We start from the raw sequence: 16429 nt of genomic DNA, 5'->3' as shown, positions 1-16429 counted from the left end.
AACTCTCTGTCCTTACCAGTGTTGAGCTATTTCTCATGTTTGCTTCATATTATTTTGGCCCTCTGTTCTTCCTCTTTTTCCTCTTTTTTTTTTTCCTTAAAAAAGAAAAAAAAAAAGGAAAAAGAAAGCTGGAAATTTTCAACAAACCAGATGTGCTTTGCAAAGCTTATAACATCTTCCAACCTCAATGGGCTCTCTGTGCTTGTTGAATCACAAGCTTTTTTCATACCATGGAAACCTAATGGAACTAGCCAATTAAAGGAAGAGAGGGACCAAGACATCTGATTATCCTGTTCTTTTTTTATTTCTCAAAGCAAAGCAAATTGAGCAAAAAAGGTAGTGGGGCAGGGAGGACTTTGAAAAATATCTGAATAAGCCTAGAAAGAACTGGCCTGACTCACAGATTTATTAATAATAATGAAGCCCTAGTTTTAACAGCTGGAGTTGGATATCCTAAATATAGATGTGGTTAATTGATTAGCATGAGTTAATCAGAGCCATGTTTCCTCAGCTGGGATTTAAAACAATATAACTTATCTTTTCAAACTGGGGAAGTTTTTATATTTCTTTTAACCTTTTCAATATTAGCAAAAGTAATTTATTTAGTTATGGAAACAATCCATTACCAAGGTGTGGTGCTGACCTTCTCAGCAGACAATATTTTTCACAATCCCATGCAGTACCTTTTTGGCCTTTTTGCTTAAACAGAGCCATTTGAAGCCAGTGGCCATGGGGAGGAAGTGATATCTTAAATTTAAAGGGCCAGGCTGCCAGATGCAGGCATCCATGTTTGCAGAGGAAGCCTTGTAACTGTACTTATCTTCATGCAGTAAACAGATGGCTTGGTTAAGAACTGATTGAAAACTTAGACCAACTCTCTAAACAGGCTTTCTAGCACAGCTGGTTCTTGTTCTTTTTGTGTTTTTCTCACTTCCAATACCACTTTATAAGGGAGAATATAGATTAGATCAAGGGATAATGTTTTCTGCCATTTCCCATAAACTGGAAGGTGGAGGCAGGAGAAAGTGAAACTCTGCCCTGGAATCCTTCATCCATTTTTATGTGTTTGAACAGATGAAAAATTGATTTTTTTAACGTAAGAAAGAAGAGGTTGAATTTTATTCATGAAAATTTTTCTCTATGTTTCCTGTGGGGAAGCAATGAAAATGCCCAAGCAGAGGAAGAGTAACCTCCCATGGTATGAATTTTATTTTTTTTCTTGAAAAAGGTTGACATTTGCCCTATATGAAGCGTTACTATGTACTTAAATATTGACAGGTATGAACTCAGATCACTAGGCTTCCTCAGAACTGTTCTGCTTTGTGCTTGGTTTATAGCAAACCTGTTTTTAAGACACTTTGGATCTTGTTAGGAGTACAAAGTCTGCTTGGTCAGATATTGCCATTCCTCTGCTGAATGTCAAACTTAAGCCTCTCTATAGAGACACTGTGGAGGCTATGGCCTGGGCAAGCTGGGTAGGAAAAGTGTCCATTCCCAGTCTTTCTGATGACAGTTCCTCTCAAGCAAGGTATTTCTCATGATGGAGAAAGGAGTTCAGAGTCTGCACACACATTTAATAAGCTTAGCACCTACAGTAACTGTTTTGAAGAACAGCAAGGCAGTGAAAGCCAGCTGAGTGAAACCCATTTAAGAAAATAGTCATTAATGGCAGAATGCTATGAAGCACAAAGAAATGCTGTAGTCCAAGTGCCAGTTATAGGCTGTGCACTTCAGTTGTGCCTTTTGGAGACTGGTGTTTTCTGTCAGCCACTGGGGGAAATGAATAGGGAATGTATCAGGACAGAGGCTGAGGAAGTCAAGATGAGGTATCCCACAAAAGGCAGCACCAGCCATTTGGTAAATAAATCGCATAGCTGTTGTACAGTAACTTAGAACTTCAGGGGCTGCAGTGCAGTTGGCATCTAACATATGAGAAATGTTTAGAGCACCTGTAACTCGATTTTGGGGCTGCCGGCATCACTGTTAAACTCCTGGGAGAATCCCTTAAGAGCATTTAGGCACAAGAAGAGCTGGGCCCAGCCCTGCCTGGAATTGTCAGGGCTCTTTCCATTAGCTGATCTGAATTTGTCCCATAGAGAGAAAAGACATTTATTTGACTTGCCTCAGTACTGAATTGGTGTCTTCATAAGGGCAAACTCAAGATTGCTTGTCTGGGGAATACAGTTCATGTTCCATGGCTACATGGTATAATTCATTTGTGTATTGGCTCCTCCTGCAACAGCAGACAGCACAGACAGCAGGAAATTTTTATCATGGCTGTTTTTCCTCCTCCTCACAGAGCCCCATTCCTGCCGTTTCCAGAGGTCTTCTGCCACTGTTTAACATTTCGTTGGCAAGCACAGCAGAGTTTGTGTGTGCTGCTGTCCCGCTTTCCCTCTCCTTGCTAAAATGGCTTTTTAAAATAAACAACTGTCTAAACGATTTGCTTTGGCAAGAGGATAAATTCAGTGGAAAGTTTGGCAGAGGAAGCAGAACTGGCACTGAGCTCGTGGACCTGTTATATCATGGAGCTTGGGGGCACTTATGGTGTGGAAATGAATTTTTTAATGAAAAAAAGATATACCATTCTGTGTTACAGTGGAAAACCTGCTGAAACACGGTTTTCCATTTTGCTTTTGCCCATGTCATCTGTCCCCAAATGACTTCAGGAATAAGCAAGTTTTCAGCCCTTGTTCCACAATATTACAGCACATCACAAAATTCTGGGAAGCGTTTTGCATGTATGAGGGCTTAGCTACAGATTTCACAACTGTGCACAAGAGCTGGTGTTGTTTGGGAGGAAATCTGCCCATGGAGCAGTCAAGCAATTTGTACAGGGTGACACAAGTCCTGTGACAGAGAGCAGAAGAGAGGGCTGGGATCCAGAGCGCCTTGGTCTGTGCCACGCTGCCTCTTAACACCCTGAGGGAGGCAGGCAGTGTGATTTTAGCCACTGTGGGCAGGTAGAAGCCTGGGCTTTGTAACAGCATTGGGGAGGCTGTCTGCAGCAGCTCACTGCCCCTCAACCCAGCACCAGTGCTTTGGAAAAGCACACGTGGTTGCAGAACCAGAATTACAGAGAAGTAGAAGAAGTAGTAAAGGCAGAGGGGTCTGTTGCAGTTTAAACAGTGAAAAGACAGCATGTCTCTCTTTACAATAGTGCATTACATTGATGCAGTGCCCTACAGATGTGAACAACTGATTCTTTGCCATTTGCTATAACACATTAGTGGGGCGACATTTTCTGTTCTGTAATGAGTGGAGAACACAAGCCTGGGAAAGGAAGCATGAGCTCCCAAGCCACATCATGGGCAGAGCTGGCAGCAGAAGCTGGATCTCCTGACTTGCCTGCCTCTGCTCAGTCAGCTTTTTTTCCAGAGGGGGTAGAGAAAGAAGGAGAATGTTTATTTCAGTGAACTCCAAATTTTTCCTTTTGTAGTTATTTTAGGTCATCCAGCTCACAGATTTTTTGCTTTTTGTCTTTCACTGCTTTACAGTAAGTGATTGTGACCTCCTAAGCCCTGTGTTACAGGGCACCAAAGACAGGCTGTTCTCAGACTCTTTGCTGCTGCTTAGGGACCACAACACCTCAGATTCATGAGTGTCTCTGGAAGGCTCCCAGGCTGCTGGGTCTTTCCAGCACAGCAACACTGTTCCTCCTCTGAGTGGCACTGGGGAGGCAGCAGCAAAAGCCCCTCTTGCCAGTGACACGAACTAGCCAGTGCTAGCTGGTGACAGGCCTTGTGCAGAACATTTGCAGACAACACCACCCTCTAAAGGAGACTTCCATGTATGTAGGATCCAAGAGCCCCAGGCAAGGACCCCCTGCCTTTTCAACCTCCAGCTTCCTTAAGTGATTAGGAAACCCCTGTGGGCATTCATGGTGTCAACCAGCTCATTTCTGTGCGCCCACTCACTCACCTTTGCTGAGCACAGGAGGAACATGGGATGGAGGCAGTGCATTGCAAGGTGCAAAAGCCATCTCCTGTGGGCTACCCTCCCACTGCAGGCTTCACAGCTATTGGACAAGCCTTACTTCCAGCTGGCAGCCCTAGTCACTGCTCTTAATTTGTGCCTTACTTTCAATTTTCACAGGAGTTAATGACAAATTAAGTGGGAAGAGATTCCAGGTGATGCCTTTTCCTGGTCTTAAAATCAAGAATCAAACACGGTTAGAAGGGAAAAAGGGGTTTTACCTTGGTATTTATTTTAAGGATCCTTAGGTGCACACTTCCAGGCGGAATGCATCCAAATGCACACCCATCAAAGATCTGGTATAACATTATAGGTCTTACTAATTAGCATATCTATCAAAGATTCCCCAAAGAGGGGCTCCAGAGAGCCCTTTCCCCAAGGAACCTTCCCCTGGATGGTTCTATCTTAGTTGGGGTCTGGGGCTTTATGATCCCTAACTATGAAGCTTCTAAGATGTTTAGTCTCCTAGCTTGACAAATAAGTCTAAGAATGTAGGCTAAAAACCACTGAGAATACAAAACCTATAAAAAGGTATAAAAGGGCTATAAAAGAAAAGGCAAAAAATCATCATAGCATCACAGGTAGCACATCCCCTGTGAGCAACGAGCTTCAGGTGCTCTGAGTGTTCAAGCAGTGGTGGCAATGCCTGTGCTGAAGTCTTTCTTTGACACTTCCCTGCCTCCCTGGCTGATTGTCACACTGTGGCAAGCAAGACAAGAAAGTAGAGCATATGGAGATGCTTTATCTCCCTCTGTGGTATTTACAGCCTGTATTCTCTCTGCCAAAGAGCTGGTGCTGGTTCAGTGTGGGTTACTATAGACTGCTGCATTTCCCTAATATTCAAAGAGCCTATGTGTACATTATATAGAGATAAAATTGCAGAGAGAGGTGGGGAGAGGGTGTAGGTGTGTATGCTTGTATGTATGTCTTCAGAGGCTCCAGAGAAAAGGAGTCAAACAGAGAAGTAATCTGTTGCTGTTTCTATGTGTTTCCTTCAACTCCTGCCATGTTTGGTAGCTCAAAGCAACTTGCATTTCTTCCAACACTTTTTTTCCTAAGATTCTTTGGGTTTCTTTGTTTGTTTCTGGCTGAGAACACAGCCTTTTTAAAGAAAAAAAGAGTCTATTGCTTCAAACTGCTTTGTGGGCCTGGCAGGGATAGCAGAGAAGGGGAGATGCTGAATCTCTCAGACTGTGCCAGAAGGAAGTTGCTTTCCTTGGAGATTTCTTCCCCCTGCAGTTGACTGGGAGACATTGTTTATGCTTTGCCTGGTACAGGGCCAGAGGGGTTTATAAGACCTGCTTCCAAACTCATTTTGTGCTGGGATCAGAGTCTGAACTGTTCTTACTGCCTTTTCCATTCTGCAACAGCACCCACATAAGGAAGGAAAGGGAAGCTGGGCTGTGTTAGTATGAGCTGAATACATGCCTGAGAGAACTTGAAGACAGTCCATAGCCTGGTTTGGTAAACGTTGAGGTCTGTAAGGATGCTCTGCTGCTCTCTGGTTGTGTGCTAAAGTGCAAGCAGGGAATTCTAGGGAAGCTGTGCATCAGGGCACAAGTACTGTCAGGAGTGTGCCTCTGGGGCTGCCTGTTGCAGCACAGAGGTGTGTGAGTGAGGGCAGCTGGCAATGGATGTGTGTCCTTACACAGCACTTGCTGCACGTGCTGCTGCTGACAGACTGTACGTGCTTGATTTGAGTGCATTTTGGTGAGCATGCTTGGGAGTGTGAGAGTGCAAAGGAGAGAGTACAACTACTGCAGCACTGATGTCCAAGAGCCAGGAGTTGCTGTGAATTTACCATATCCCCATCAGGACTGCCCTGTGACTGAAGTCCTGCCAGTTGGCTGCCTCCATATGTGTCCTGCAGCCTCAACATTTGCCTTTTAAAATAAAAACCACTTGTGATGTATTCACTCTCTTTTAAGTCTGCCCGGGAGCCCTGGCTGCTTTCCTTGCCCCTCTCTCATGCCTTGTCTGTCTATAGTCTCCTCTCTCCCGGGCAACTCAGAGGACTCAGAGGACTCCAGAGAGATGGATGACATGGCAAAAGGTTTCTGAGAGGACAGACTGTAGCTTTATTGCAAAAAACTTTTACCTCCAGGCATTTTAAAAGTTGATTTGAAGGGAAGATGGAAGGGGAAAGTATGGACTAAAACTCCTTGTTTCCCCAGCTAGCTCACTGTCTTCTCTGCCCTGGCTGTCCTGCAGCTGCAGCTGAGATGTGGCCACAGTGTCATCCTCTGAAATTACTCCATTGCCCTCAGGAACTAAACATGTTTGTTTGTATCAGTGGACAGTTAGTACTCTCCAGCACTATAGCTGCATGTTGCCCAAAGGATATCCAGGAGAGCAGACTCCTCAGGGATAGAGGCACCTGCCTTAAGGAGAAGCACTTCTGTTGCTGGGGGTAGTTTCTGCTCTTGCCGCATGAATTCTCAGAGGGTATTGAATTACATGGTGTGGTTACTCTTAAGCTATCCTTGCTGTCTTCACCAAACTGCCTGCCTAATTATGGCTCTTGTGTTTTCTGCCCCCTTGACAGTATGCCAAGGCACTGAAGCATTTTGGAGAGACCGAGGGCAAGATGCAGCCAGATGAATTTTTTGGCATCTTCGACACTTTCTTACAGTCATTTGCAGAGGCCAAGCAAGATCTGGAGAACATGAGGAAGAAAAAGGAAGAGGAGGAGCGCAGGGCACGCATGGAGGCCATGGTGAGGATCTGGGGGCAGGAAGATGTTTCCTTCCCTCACCTTTTTGTGTCTTGAGAGAAATTCCAGTGATCATGTCCTGTCACTGTTTTATGTTCTTCTCCCTGACACCTCTCTTTGGCATCATTCTCTTCTCAAATGATGACATTTTTCCTGCTGTCTGTCTTGCTCTCAAGGATGTATTATTTGGCTCCCAAATTACCCTCTTAGGGATTCAGATACCAAATCTAGCCCAGGCATTTTTGCCCTGGCACTTTGCAGCATGGGGTTGCCACCACCCCATGCCAAACTATCCTGCTTTTAGGCTGCAAACAAAGAAGCCACATTTCCCTCAGTCCCGCCAAGCTGGTCAGCTTCCAGTCAGACTCCATCATCATCTGCTGCATGCCTGTCATCTGCACAGTGACATAGCAAATGCCCTGGCACCTGCTGCAGCCCACACCAGCAGTATTTCTCTCTGGCCAGCCTTAATGCCTGGATTACTGGGGCTGTGTCTGGCCTTGACGTGGCAGGAGACCTTTCTGTGGATTTTGCTGCTGGGAGACAGACGTATGTGTCCCCAGGGGTTCATGTGAACCAGCATCCCCCTGTAACCTCAGCTCTGTGGTGCCTGAGAACTCGGCAGTCCCCTGCCTCCTTCCCCCCTGCCGGTGCTGTAGCCCTGGCTGCTGCCATGGCCCCAGGCCACGCTGCAGGGAGTTGCTGATTTTAATGTTTGCTGAGCCAAAAGCTTGTGCCTTTCAAAAGAGGAGAGAAGTAAAACACCAGGATGCCAGCAGCCTTACTGTTAGACAGAAGGATAAAATGCCAGGACACAGGCTCAAGTTTCCTCTCAGCCAGCCTGGAAAGTTAAAAGGAGCCCACTGTAGGATGGTTTCATAGGCCTAATATGTCATGAAAGAGGCCTTATGGAAAGAGTCTTCCTGCAATGTGGGGCTAGCATTTGCAGAGTGACCGACCTGCTTCCTGATAGCCACTACCATCCCCTGCCAGTTCTACTAATTCTGGAGCTGAGCAGTGGAAAGAGATAACCGAGCTCCTTGGAGCTACCCTAGGGAGGCCGAGGGCATCACATTGACAGGTGGACCTATCCAACAATTTGTAAAATTAGCAGTTTTGTTTCATTGCTCTTTGTGTTTATAACCAGTTTCTCTTTCCATAGTCAAGGCAATGTGTCTTCATCCTCCCAGCACTGCAACACTGTCTCCATGCAAACATGAGCTGTTTTGTGCATAGGGATTCTACTGATGTTTTGACGTCTCACACAATTTTCATGCTTCATTATGTTGTGGCTTTCTGGATTTTTCCTTTCTTCTTTTCCTCCTTCTGCTTCAGGACTTCAGCCTTTCTGCATGTAAATTTAGCTAGCTATGGCCCAAGTGCAAAGTTGTTTGTGACTGTACTAGTGACTGTGGTTTGTACCGACACATCCAAACTCACTAAGTCAGGTGCTGTCAGCATGGTAGGTGCTGCTGCACTAAGGTCACTGCAAGCCAGCTCCCAGAAGCTGGGAAATGACCTGAGCCAGCATCACTTGTAAACTGGCATTTGACACAGCTACTGTGCTGTCACTATCATGCTGTAAAATTAGTGCAAAACAGCAGTAGCATGGACAGATCCCATGTGTCCTCTTGCTGCAGGCTGATAGTGCTTTGTGAGGCAGACACACACTGCTACTCATTCCTCATTTCTTCTGCTTGCCTGTGTAGAAGAGAAGCCCAGCATGGCCTCTTGTTGCTTTTGGCACAGGTGATGGCCTTGTGGATAAGCTCCTACTCTTGTTTTCCCTAATCTGTATTGATGCATTCTGGCTGCTTCTTGGGAGTGTACCTAGTGATCTGGCATCTTGGTCAGCTAATCCTAAAACTCTGTGTCCTTCTCCACAGCTAAAAGAACAGAGGGAAAAAGAGAGGCGACAAAAGAAAGCAAAAGCTGGAAGCATCTCTGAAGAGAGTGGGGAGTTTGATGACCTGGTGTCAGCATTAAGGTCGGGTGAAGTCTTTGACAAAGACTTATCCAAGCTCAAGCGTAACCGCAAGCGTTCGGGGAACCAAGGCTTAGAGACAAGCCGTGAGCGGGTGGTGACAAAGCTAAATTATTAATTACAAGAGGAAGAAAAATAATCAACCAAAAGAAGGAGATGAAAAAGTGCAAAACAAGGAAGATGAATGCGTGTAATGGCGCTTGGCTGACAGCTGCCCCAAAGGATTTCTTTGGTCTGTAGCTAAAGACGTTACCTTTCCATGATCAGCTTTCCTCTCATCCCTCTTCTGTGCTCCTAATTTGAACCATTATAAAAGTGCCTCTGTGGATCCAGCAGGGCCTGTGACTGGGCCATGCAGAGCTGACAGATTTGCTTCTGGGAGTTTGTTGTGTCATCAAAGGCCTCATGGTGATGACAGAAAGTACTTAGGCCTTGCAGATGGCCTCACAGCTGGAACAAGATAATTTTCTTTGTGCCAAAGTAAAAACTAGTCATGATCTCCATCTTGCTGATAACAAGGAAGACTAATTTCAGAGCAACTCTGCAAACAGCTATCACTTCTTCTGGATCTAGACTGGCCTTCAGGGGTTTGTTGAGATGTGGTTCTCAAGTTTCCAATTCCCTCCTAGAATTGGATTTTATAAGCCATTGATTAGCACCTGAAGAATGCATTTAAGCTTATGTGCTGTATAGTATTTTTTTGTGGCCTACACTGTCCAAAGCAAGTGAATCTTAGAAAGAAGTCTCCAGTTTCTGTAACAAAATGAAATTCAAGAATCAGGATCAACATACAATAATTTGAAAAAGTCTTTTGGATTCTGCTTTGCTAGAAGGAGTTTTCTGGAATTTCTTGGTGATTGAGTCTCAAAGCTATGAAATGCATCTTCTTGGAAAGAAACTCTGGCTTTCCTTTAGAAAACTAAGCCACTGCCAGGTTGGGATTACGAGTAGATGACTGTAGAGCCTGTTGTTGCTGGAGGCTGGGAGGGAATCAGTGGAAAATTTCTTATCTGTGCAAGATTGGAAATTGGGATCTCCCTAGTATCATCCACAGGTCTCCAGTAGCAAACAGCAAACAGGTTCACTGCCTGCCAGATGTGAGATCTCTTTTCCACTTGATGCTAGCTGTGATTGCTGTTGGCATGAACTGGTCTTTCTGTCTAACAGCCTGACCTCCACTGCACACACCCCACTCCTGCCAAGGGGAACCATGTCACTCAGTAAGATATGAATGGTGTCAAAGGAGAGCCTTGGAGCACGCAGACTTTTTCATTTTGAAGAAATCACTTGGGATGAACCAAGGGAGAGCCCCATAATTAAAACTGAGAATTTTTCGAGGAGGACACAATTGTGTAAACCAAGAAGGCTTTGGAGTTGGGTTAATTCAGAAGAAACAAATAAATTTGTAGTTAAGTTACATGAATGAAATAATATAAGCAGAAAAGCAAGCAACCCAAGAAGAGGCTTGAATTCTGTGTGTCTTCATGGTTCTAGGAAAGGGATTGGATTGTGTGGGCTGTCATGGCCTTTTTTTTTAACCTTTTTTTTTCAAACTTCTTCTTTTTTTATTATCTTCCCTGGAGAAGGAAAAGAGGAAAAGAAAGAGTGGTGATGGATTCTTCCTCCTAGACAGGAAGAGAGAACATTTGAGAAGAGAGACCATCTACAAATTGCTGCATTAGTCAACAGCACAAAATGTCAAGGAACCCCAGGGAAGTGAAAAAGCTCTATTTGTCACTTTAATAATTTGGTTTGATTTTTCTCTGAATGTCACTTAACCTCAGGCTCTGCACTGAGTCTGCAGAACAGAACTTCCTCTGCAATGCATGCTGCCTGATCAGTATTACACACTACAATATTGGAGAAGCAAACTGTGGTGGTCTTCCGAGCACATTGAGAGTTGAATAATTATGTAAACTTTGGAGAGAAGCAAAAAAAGTCAGAATTGTCAAACTCTGATGTTTCATTGTTTACTGAATTTTGAGTCTCCCACCCCAGAATTTCCCTATTTAGGACATTCCAGACTGCCGCGCCTCTGTATAATACTCATCGTAAAGAGCTGGTATCTTACAAGAGCTGGGTGCATTCTCCTCCCTTACTATCCCACTCCCCTTCTGGGATTAGCTATTAACAGCAATGCCTGTTGCAGTGGACACAAGCACCTTGTAGAAGAAAGACTATTTCATAAAGGTTTTTGAAAGTTTAAGAAAAAATCTCACTTTTTTAAGCATTTTTATTTTAAATTACAAATGGATTTTTAGAAATGTCTCTTGTAAATTATATTAACAAGCTCCTTGCTGCTCCCTGAAGTAGACTTGCTATATATCCCAGCCCTTTTGTTTGTCTTGTTTTAAAGCATGCCATGTAACCTAAGCCATGTAAGCCATATGAGAGGTGGTAATATGTGCCAAATTGGTATACTGTTGAGTTTAGATTTGAATAATCCCTGAATTCCAAAGATTATGCTTTTAGGGATTAGAACATTGTAGGGGTTTTTTCCTCCCTCTTTGTTCTCCCTGGGTTTAGGACTCACCCAGAACTTCAGGTGTAGTGCCAAGGTCAGTCCTGGTGCAAGATGATGTGCAAGTGCTGCTTGCTTGCTCCCCAGGTACTTGCTTGATAAGGCAGGCTGTCAGCATGGCAGCTGTCAGAGAAGAAACACCTCAGGGCAAAACCTTTGAATATAAATACAGCATTTCCCCTGCCCCAGTATTTGTCAAACCAGGTTTGTGCTGTGCTTTCTGAAACTGAAGTCACTTTGCCAGGCCACAAATGTAGCAAAAGCAGAGAGAGTGGTAAGTCCTCTGTCCTCTGTATACACAGTTCAGCTCTAGTTTAAAGAGATCCTGTCTGATGGTACGCGACAACACTCCAGCCACACTGAGAGTCAAAGAAAGCTGCTGTAGTTTTGCCACCTCTTTGACTCATACATTAATAATGAGAGATTGTGCAACTCCTGTAAATCAGCTGTGGGATCCTTAAGGGGATGGACAGAAAGCTCAGAGTCATGCCCCTGATTCAATGCTGCTCGACTTTCTCAGCATTGCAGTGCCTCAGGCTCCTCCTGTTTTGAATCAGTGGTGATGGCCAAAAGCTTCATTCAGTGTGAAGGACAGTCTCCCTGGCTCTTGACTCCGTGGTGAAAGTTCATAAAGAAGGTTTTGGAAAAGCTCAGTTTCACACTGAGGCAAGCAGTGTTTTCATACAAGTGGTGACAAGCAGAGAGGCCCATTAACTTATCTACTGTATGAGATGAGGTTACCCACACAGAAGATAAGGAAAAAGTTGGCTCTGCTGTAGGGCCTGGAATCAGATTCTTGCTGAAGCCAAGTTTGTCCATGTTTCTCATATTTTGGGTACTGTGAGTGCATCTAATACTCTCTTCTTCTTCAGCAGTTGTGGTTGAGTTGCCAGGTGCTGAAGGAGAAAGGAAAATCTTATCCCTGAGTAGGTTTAGGAAGCTGTCTGTGGTCTAACATCATTGGAGAAGCTGGAGATGAGCTAGGGTCTGCTGTTGTCCTTGCACCTGTGCAGTCACTCTGCCTTTGGAAAAAAGTGGAGAAGAAGGAGATGTGAGAAAGAAGGGCATCATTGAAAGAGGGCTTGTTCTGCTTCCTGCAGAAATACAGTAATTGCTAACTTCATGATGAAGTTCCTCACACCTAGAAGAGGTACTTTCTAACTCTCCAGAATTAGTCCCTAGAGGTCTAGTGCTCACTCACCTCTGTGTCTCTGCATTGTTGCTACATAGGTTGCATTAGGATGGTCCCAGAAAAGACTGAAGAAGACTCCCTCCTCCTTACACTTACTTTGAACTCAGTCACTCTTCTCAGTCAATCATGTCTCTAGAAATGCTACAAGGTAAAGTGACTTCAGGGCAGCAATACCCTTCTGTGCTCTGTAGCACAGCCATTGTCCAGGCACCAGTTCCCTACAAGAGCAGAACTACTGTTCAGGGCTGAGAGACTTCCTCACTATGGAAACAACCTGGATGTCCTTCAGAAGTATTTCTGTAATGTGTTCACAATGTCTGATGAAGGGAAAGGAATTGCAAAGGATCCTGGTGGGAGACTGTGGGGCAGGTGTTTCCATAATGATCAGCCCCACTGGCTAAATCTTTCCGTTTCTTTAGGAAAGATCACACTTTGAGCTGGGTTGCATGGGAGAAGCTTGTGTCAGGAGTTTCCATGAGGGGAAAGGAGATCTGTTGTACAGTAGATGATGTACATGATATATGCAGTTTCGTTTCTAGGTTGGTTGTCTTGGGTTTTGTTTGTCTGTTTGTTTGGGGGTTAAATGATTTTTTAAAAAATGGTTTTAGGAATCTCTAAGGGGAACCTGTAAATCTGACACCTCTATTTATTTTGCCTTATTTTAGTTTGCTATGTTTGTATGTATACACTGCATTACAGCAAAGACTATTGAGACCGTGCCAGGGCATTACACCGGCTGGACAGCTGGCTTGGCTCCTGTGCCAGCTGAGCCAGGCCAGGGGATGCAGGTGAGCAGTCTTGGTGTGGAAAGGGAGGAAAGAAAAAAACCCTTTTGGCTTTTGTCATAATTACTCTGCCTCTGGTGATCCTGGTTCTGGGAAAGCACACATTTTAAAGCTTGAGGTGAACTGATGGAGATTGTTATTTTAGAACACTTTCTACAAAATGGGTTTGTTTTTCATCATGAGTCACAGTGAGGAGTTTGAGCAGAGTAAAGGTGCACAAGTTGCTCACTCAAACTTCATTCTTCCGCACAAATTCTGTCCATAATGTCAGAGAAGCTTGGCTAGATGGCCAAAAGTGGTTCATGCCCTGTAACTTCTCACCAGAGTTAACACACTAGTGAGATAAACTGGGACAGCTCTCCTTCCTCAGAGCTAACATTCCTTCCTATCACCATGGCCAAAGAAAGATTTCATCTACTTTCCCTCTTTCCTCCTCCTCCCCACCTCCCCAGATTACCCCAGGTAAGCAAAATCTTTCTACTGGTCAGTTTGTTACCCATGGAGTCTCTGGCAATCACCAGGTGTTAGGCCATGGCTCCTTGGCTTCTGTAGTTGACACAGGAGATTTCTGATTGCCTACCATCCAAATGGGTAGTCTCCATTGGCCACCCCAGTTTCTCTTATAAAGGTGGGAGGGGCCAACATGGATAATACAATTTGGCCAACTGAAAATATAGAATTTATATATTTATTTACATAATGTATAAAAAACCTATCTACTAATCCAAGTAGTAGTTCTGATGACCAGTATTCCCCGAAGTTGGCCAGATTTCCTCACTGTGCCAAATGAGAAGGATACCATGAGTTTAGCATGGTGTTTTGGCGCTTCATTTCATGAAAGAGTCTGGGTGGTTCCAAACTGGAGTCTTCTGTTATGGGTGGTAATGTAGAATTGATCCACAGTAACCAGTTCAAGTTGCTCGGGTTTTACACCAACATAATTCAAAGTAGGATCTGGATTAAAACTTTCCTTTAGACAGGTTTGTCAATTTACAAGATGTTCTACACAGCTCATGTAGGTCTTGGTCATTTCAGCTTCCCCCACTAGGAGCTCGGAGCCAAGTGATCTAGAAAAGCCTCTCTGGCAAGTCATTTTCCCCCTTCCTGCTCACCTTCAAACAGACTCTTTAATGCTCTTTGCAGTTTTTAGAATTGCGAGGGAATTTTCGGTACTTGAGCCGCTCTCTGCTCAACGCCTCCCTTCCAAGCCATTCCCACCTGCAGTCATTCTGCTCCCCTGCAGGCCTGCTCAGCTTGAAACTTGCAGGTCACTTTGGGAGGTGGCCCTGCCTGCCAAGCTAGAAAGTACAGTGCTGCTTACTGAAGTGGGAGGTTGTGTGCTGCTGCTGTAATGCCTTGGCCTATCCTCATTTCTTAGTCAGTTTAAGACTATAGGTGAATTAAATGTACAAATCCTGTAGTGTCCTTTTTATCTATATCTTTTTATAAGAATATACTGTAATACTAAAAAACAAAAGCAAAAAAAATTAAAGATATATTGCCCCCACTGTGTCTCCGTACATTTTTTTGTAGTTTCATCTTCTGCACATTTTGCTGCAAAGTCTGATAGGCGAGTCAGGGTCTGAGTGAAGACTTTTGTTAAGATCTGGGTTTTTGATCAAGAGCATGGAGCTCTTTAGGTGACACAGTCACTGCAGAGCTGGTGAGAAACTCCACAGGTTGTTCTGGGGGAACAAGCAACACCGTGGAACACAAGCACATCCTCCCCATGCCATGCAATGGGGAAGAGCTGATCATGGAACCACCAGGTCACCATATCCAAGGCTCCTCTTAAAGAGCTCTCTCTTGTTCCTCTTTCAGAATAACATCCAAGGGTACACAGGAGTTCACTTAAAAATAAAAAGGATAAAGTAAGATGGTCCTGATATCTAGGAGTTCATAATCCCTGGCTGGACATGACTATTCCAAGCAAGGAAGGGAGTGCAGGGTGGCAGTGCTCACCCTAAGCTTGCTTACGTAACAGAGCAACATCCCGACAGCAAGAGCGCCGACTCAGAGGACGAGTGGGCAGGAGAGCATTGCTGCCAAGGAGTCCAGAGTTAAATAAGGCCAGCTGAAAAGGAACCAGGAAAGCCAGCATCAGGAGTGAAGACTTCAGAAAAGCAGGGTGGAGAGTCCAGAGTGAAGTTAGACACAGATCAGTGGGGTGAGCAAGATGTGCACAAGGGCTAGGGCTGACTTGTGGCTGAATTGAAGGATGTGCTGAGGAATTCCTTGGAGCTCAAGGGCAGAACCTTGTCCTCACCATAGGTGCATTGTGTACAGCTGTTTCACTTATACACAGATCTCCTCCTTTCTGTTGATGGAAAGAGCCCTCTGACAAAATTATCCTTAAGCCACAACATTTTGTGCTCATCTTCAACCCACCAAAGGGCAGTGCTTTAATTTTGAGCTCCTGAGAAGTTCATTCCTAGCTTCCAGTGGCAGCCTTGCTGGCTGTGCAGCACATTCCTGCAGCGCCGAACTTCCCAAGGATCCCAGACAAAGCCCCAGCTGTTGTCTCTGGCTCTCAGGTGGGAAGAACTGTGGAAATGAGTGAAAGTAATCAGGGTGTAATTGTTTGCACAGGCTGACAATCAACAGGCAGCAAATGGGAGTCTGAGCGTTCTGTGGGAAGGTTCTTGGCTTTTAGTTGTTAGAAAGGCTCTCCATTTCTCTGTTTTGATCTATTTGGTTCACACGTTGCTAAAATTCTGACTTTTAGGTTCTTGCTGTACAGATGCAAGGGCAGAGGCAAAGGGATGTTTCTGAAACATCTGCACTGTGTGAGTGGTGGAGGCAGGATGAAAATGCAGGGACCTCCCTGAATTCTCTTCCCTGACAGCTGGGGTTTGGTAAAGGGAGTCAAACCACTGCTTTTCCTCTTGTTAGAGGTGAAACCCAGTGGCATTTGAATTATCTGCTTTGAACAAGACAGACATCCTGCCTGGATTCAAAGAAGACTTTAATATTTTGTTTGGGGTTGGAGCACACAGTGAGGAGCTGGTGTTCTGCCCTGCAGCATGGGTCCATCACAGAAGCCTTCTTCCATCTTCCTGGTTGACACCTTTCCCATGATCACAGACCTCCCTGTCCTTGTCATCGCTGCACAGAAGCAAGGTAAGTGCCTCATGGCTTTTTCTGAGCAAAGTTAGGGTTGGGGTTCAGCTGCCCTGAATGACTGGGAGTGAGGAGGAGTGTAAGGGAAGCTCTCTGCTCTTGCTGGGAAGGGCTGAGTCTCTATCATTTATTGATTTTC

The 16429-nt window shown here is 44.7% G+C and overlaps 1 protein-coding gene across 1 annotated transcript in view; it reads left to right on the top strand.

The window, feature by feature from the left end:
* Nucleotides 1–9079, top strand: part of DAAM2 (dishevelled associated activator of morphogenesis 2) — a 172321-nt gene extending 163242 nt beyond the window's left edge. The window contains exons 25-26 of the mRNA XM_082276668.1: nucleotides 6521–6691; nucleotides 8575–9079. Of these exons, the coding sequence (XP_082132794.1) occupies nucleotides 6521–6691; nucleotides 8575–8790 (387 nt within the window). The 3' untranslated portion in view covers nucleotides 8791–9079. The remainder of the gene's footprint in view (nucleotides 1–6520; nucleotides 6692–8574) is intronic.
* Nucleotides 9080–16429: the final 7350 nt, after the last annotated feature.

Source organism: Coloeus monedula, assembly GCF_965178545.1.
Source record: "Coloeus monedula genome assembly, chromosome: 2".
Lineage (NCBI taxonomy): Eukaryota > Metazoa > Chordata > Aves > Passeriformes > Corvidae > Coloeus > Coloeus monedula.
This window is presented reverse-complemented; position numbering and strand designations above follow the sequence as displayed.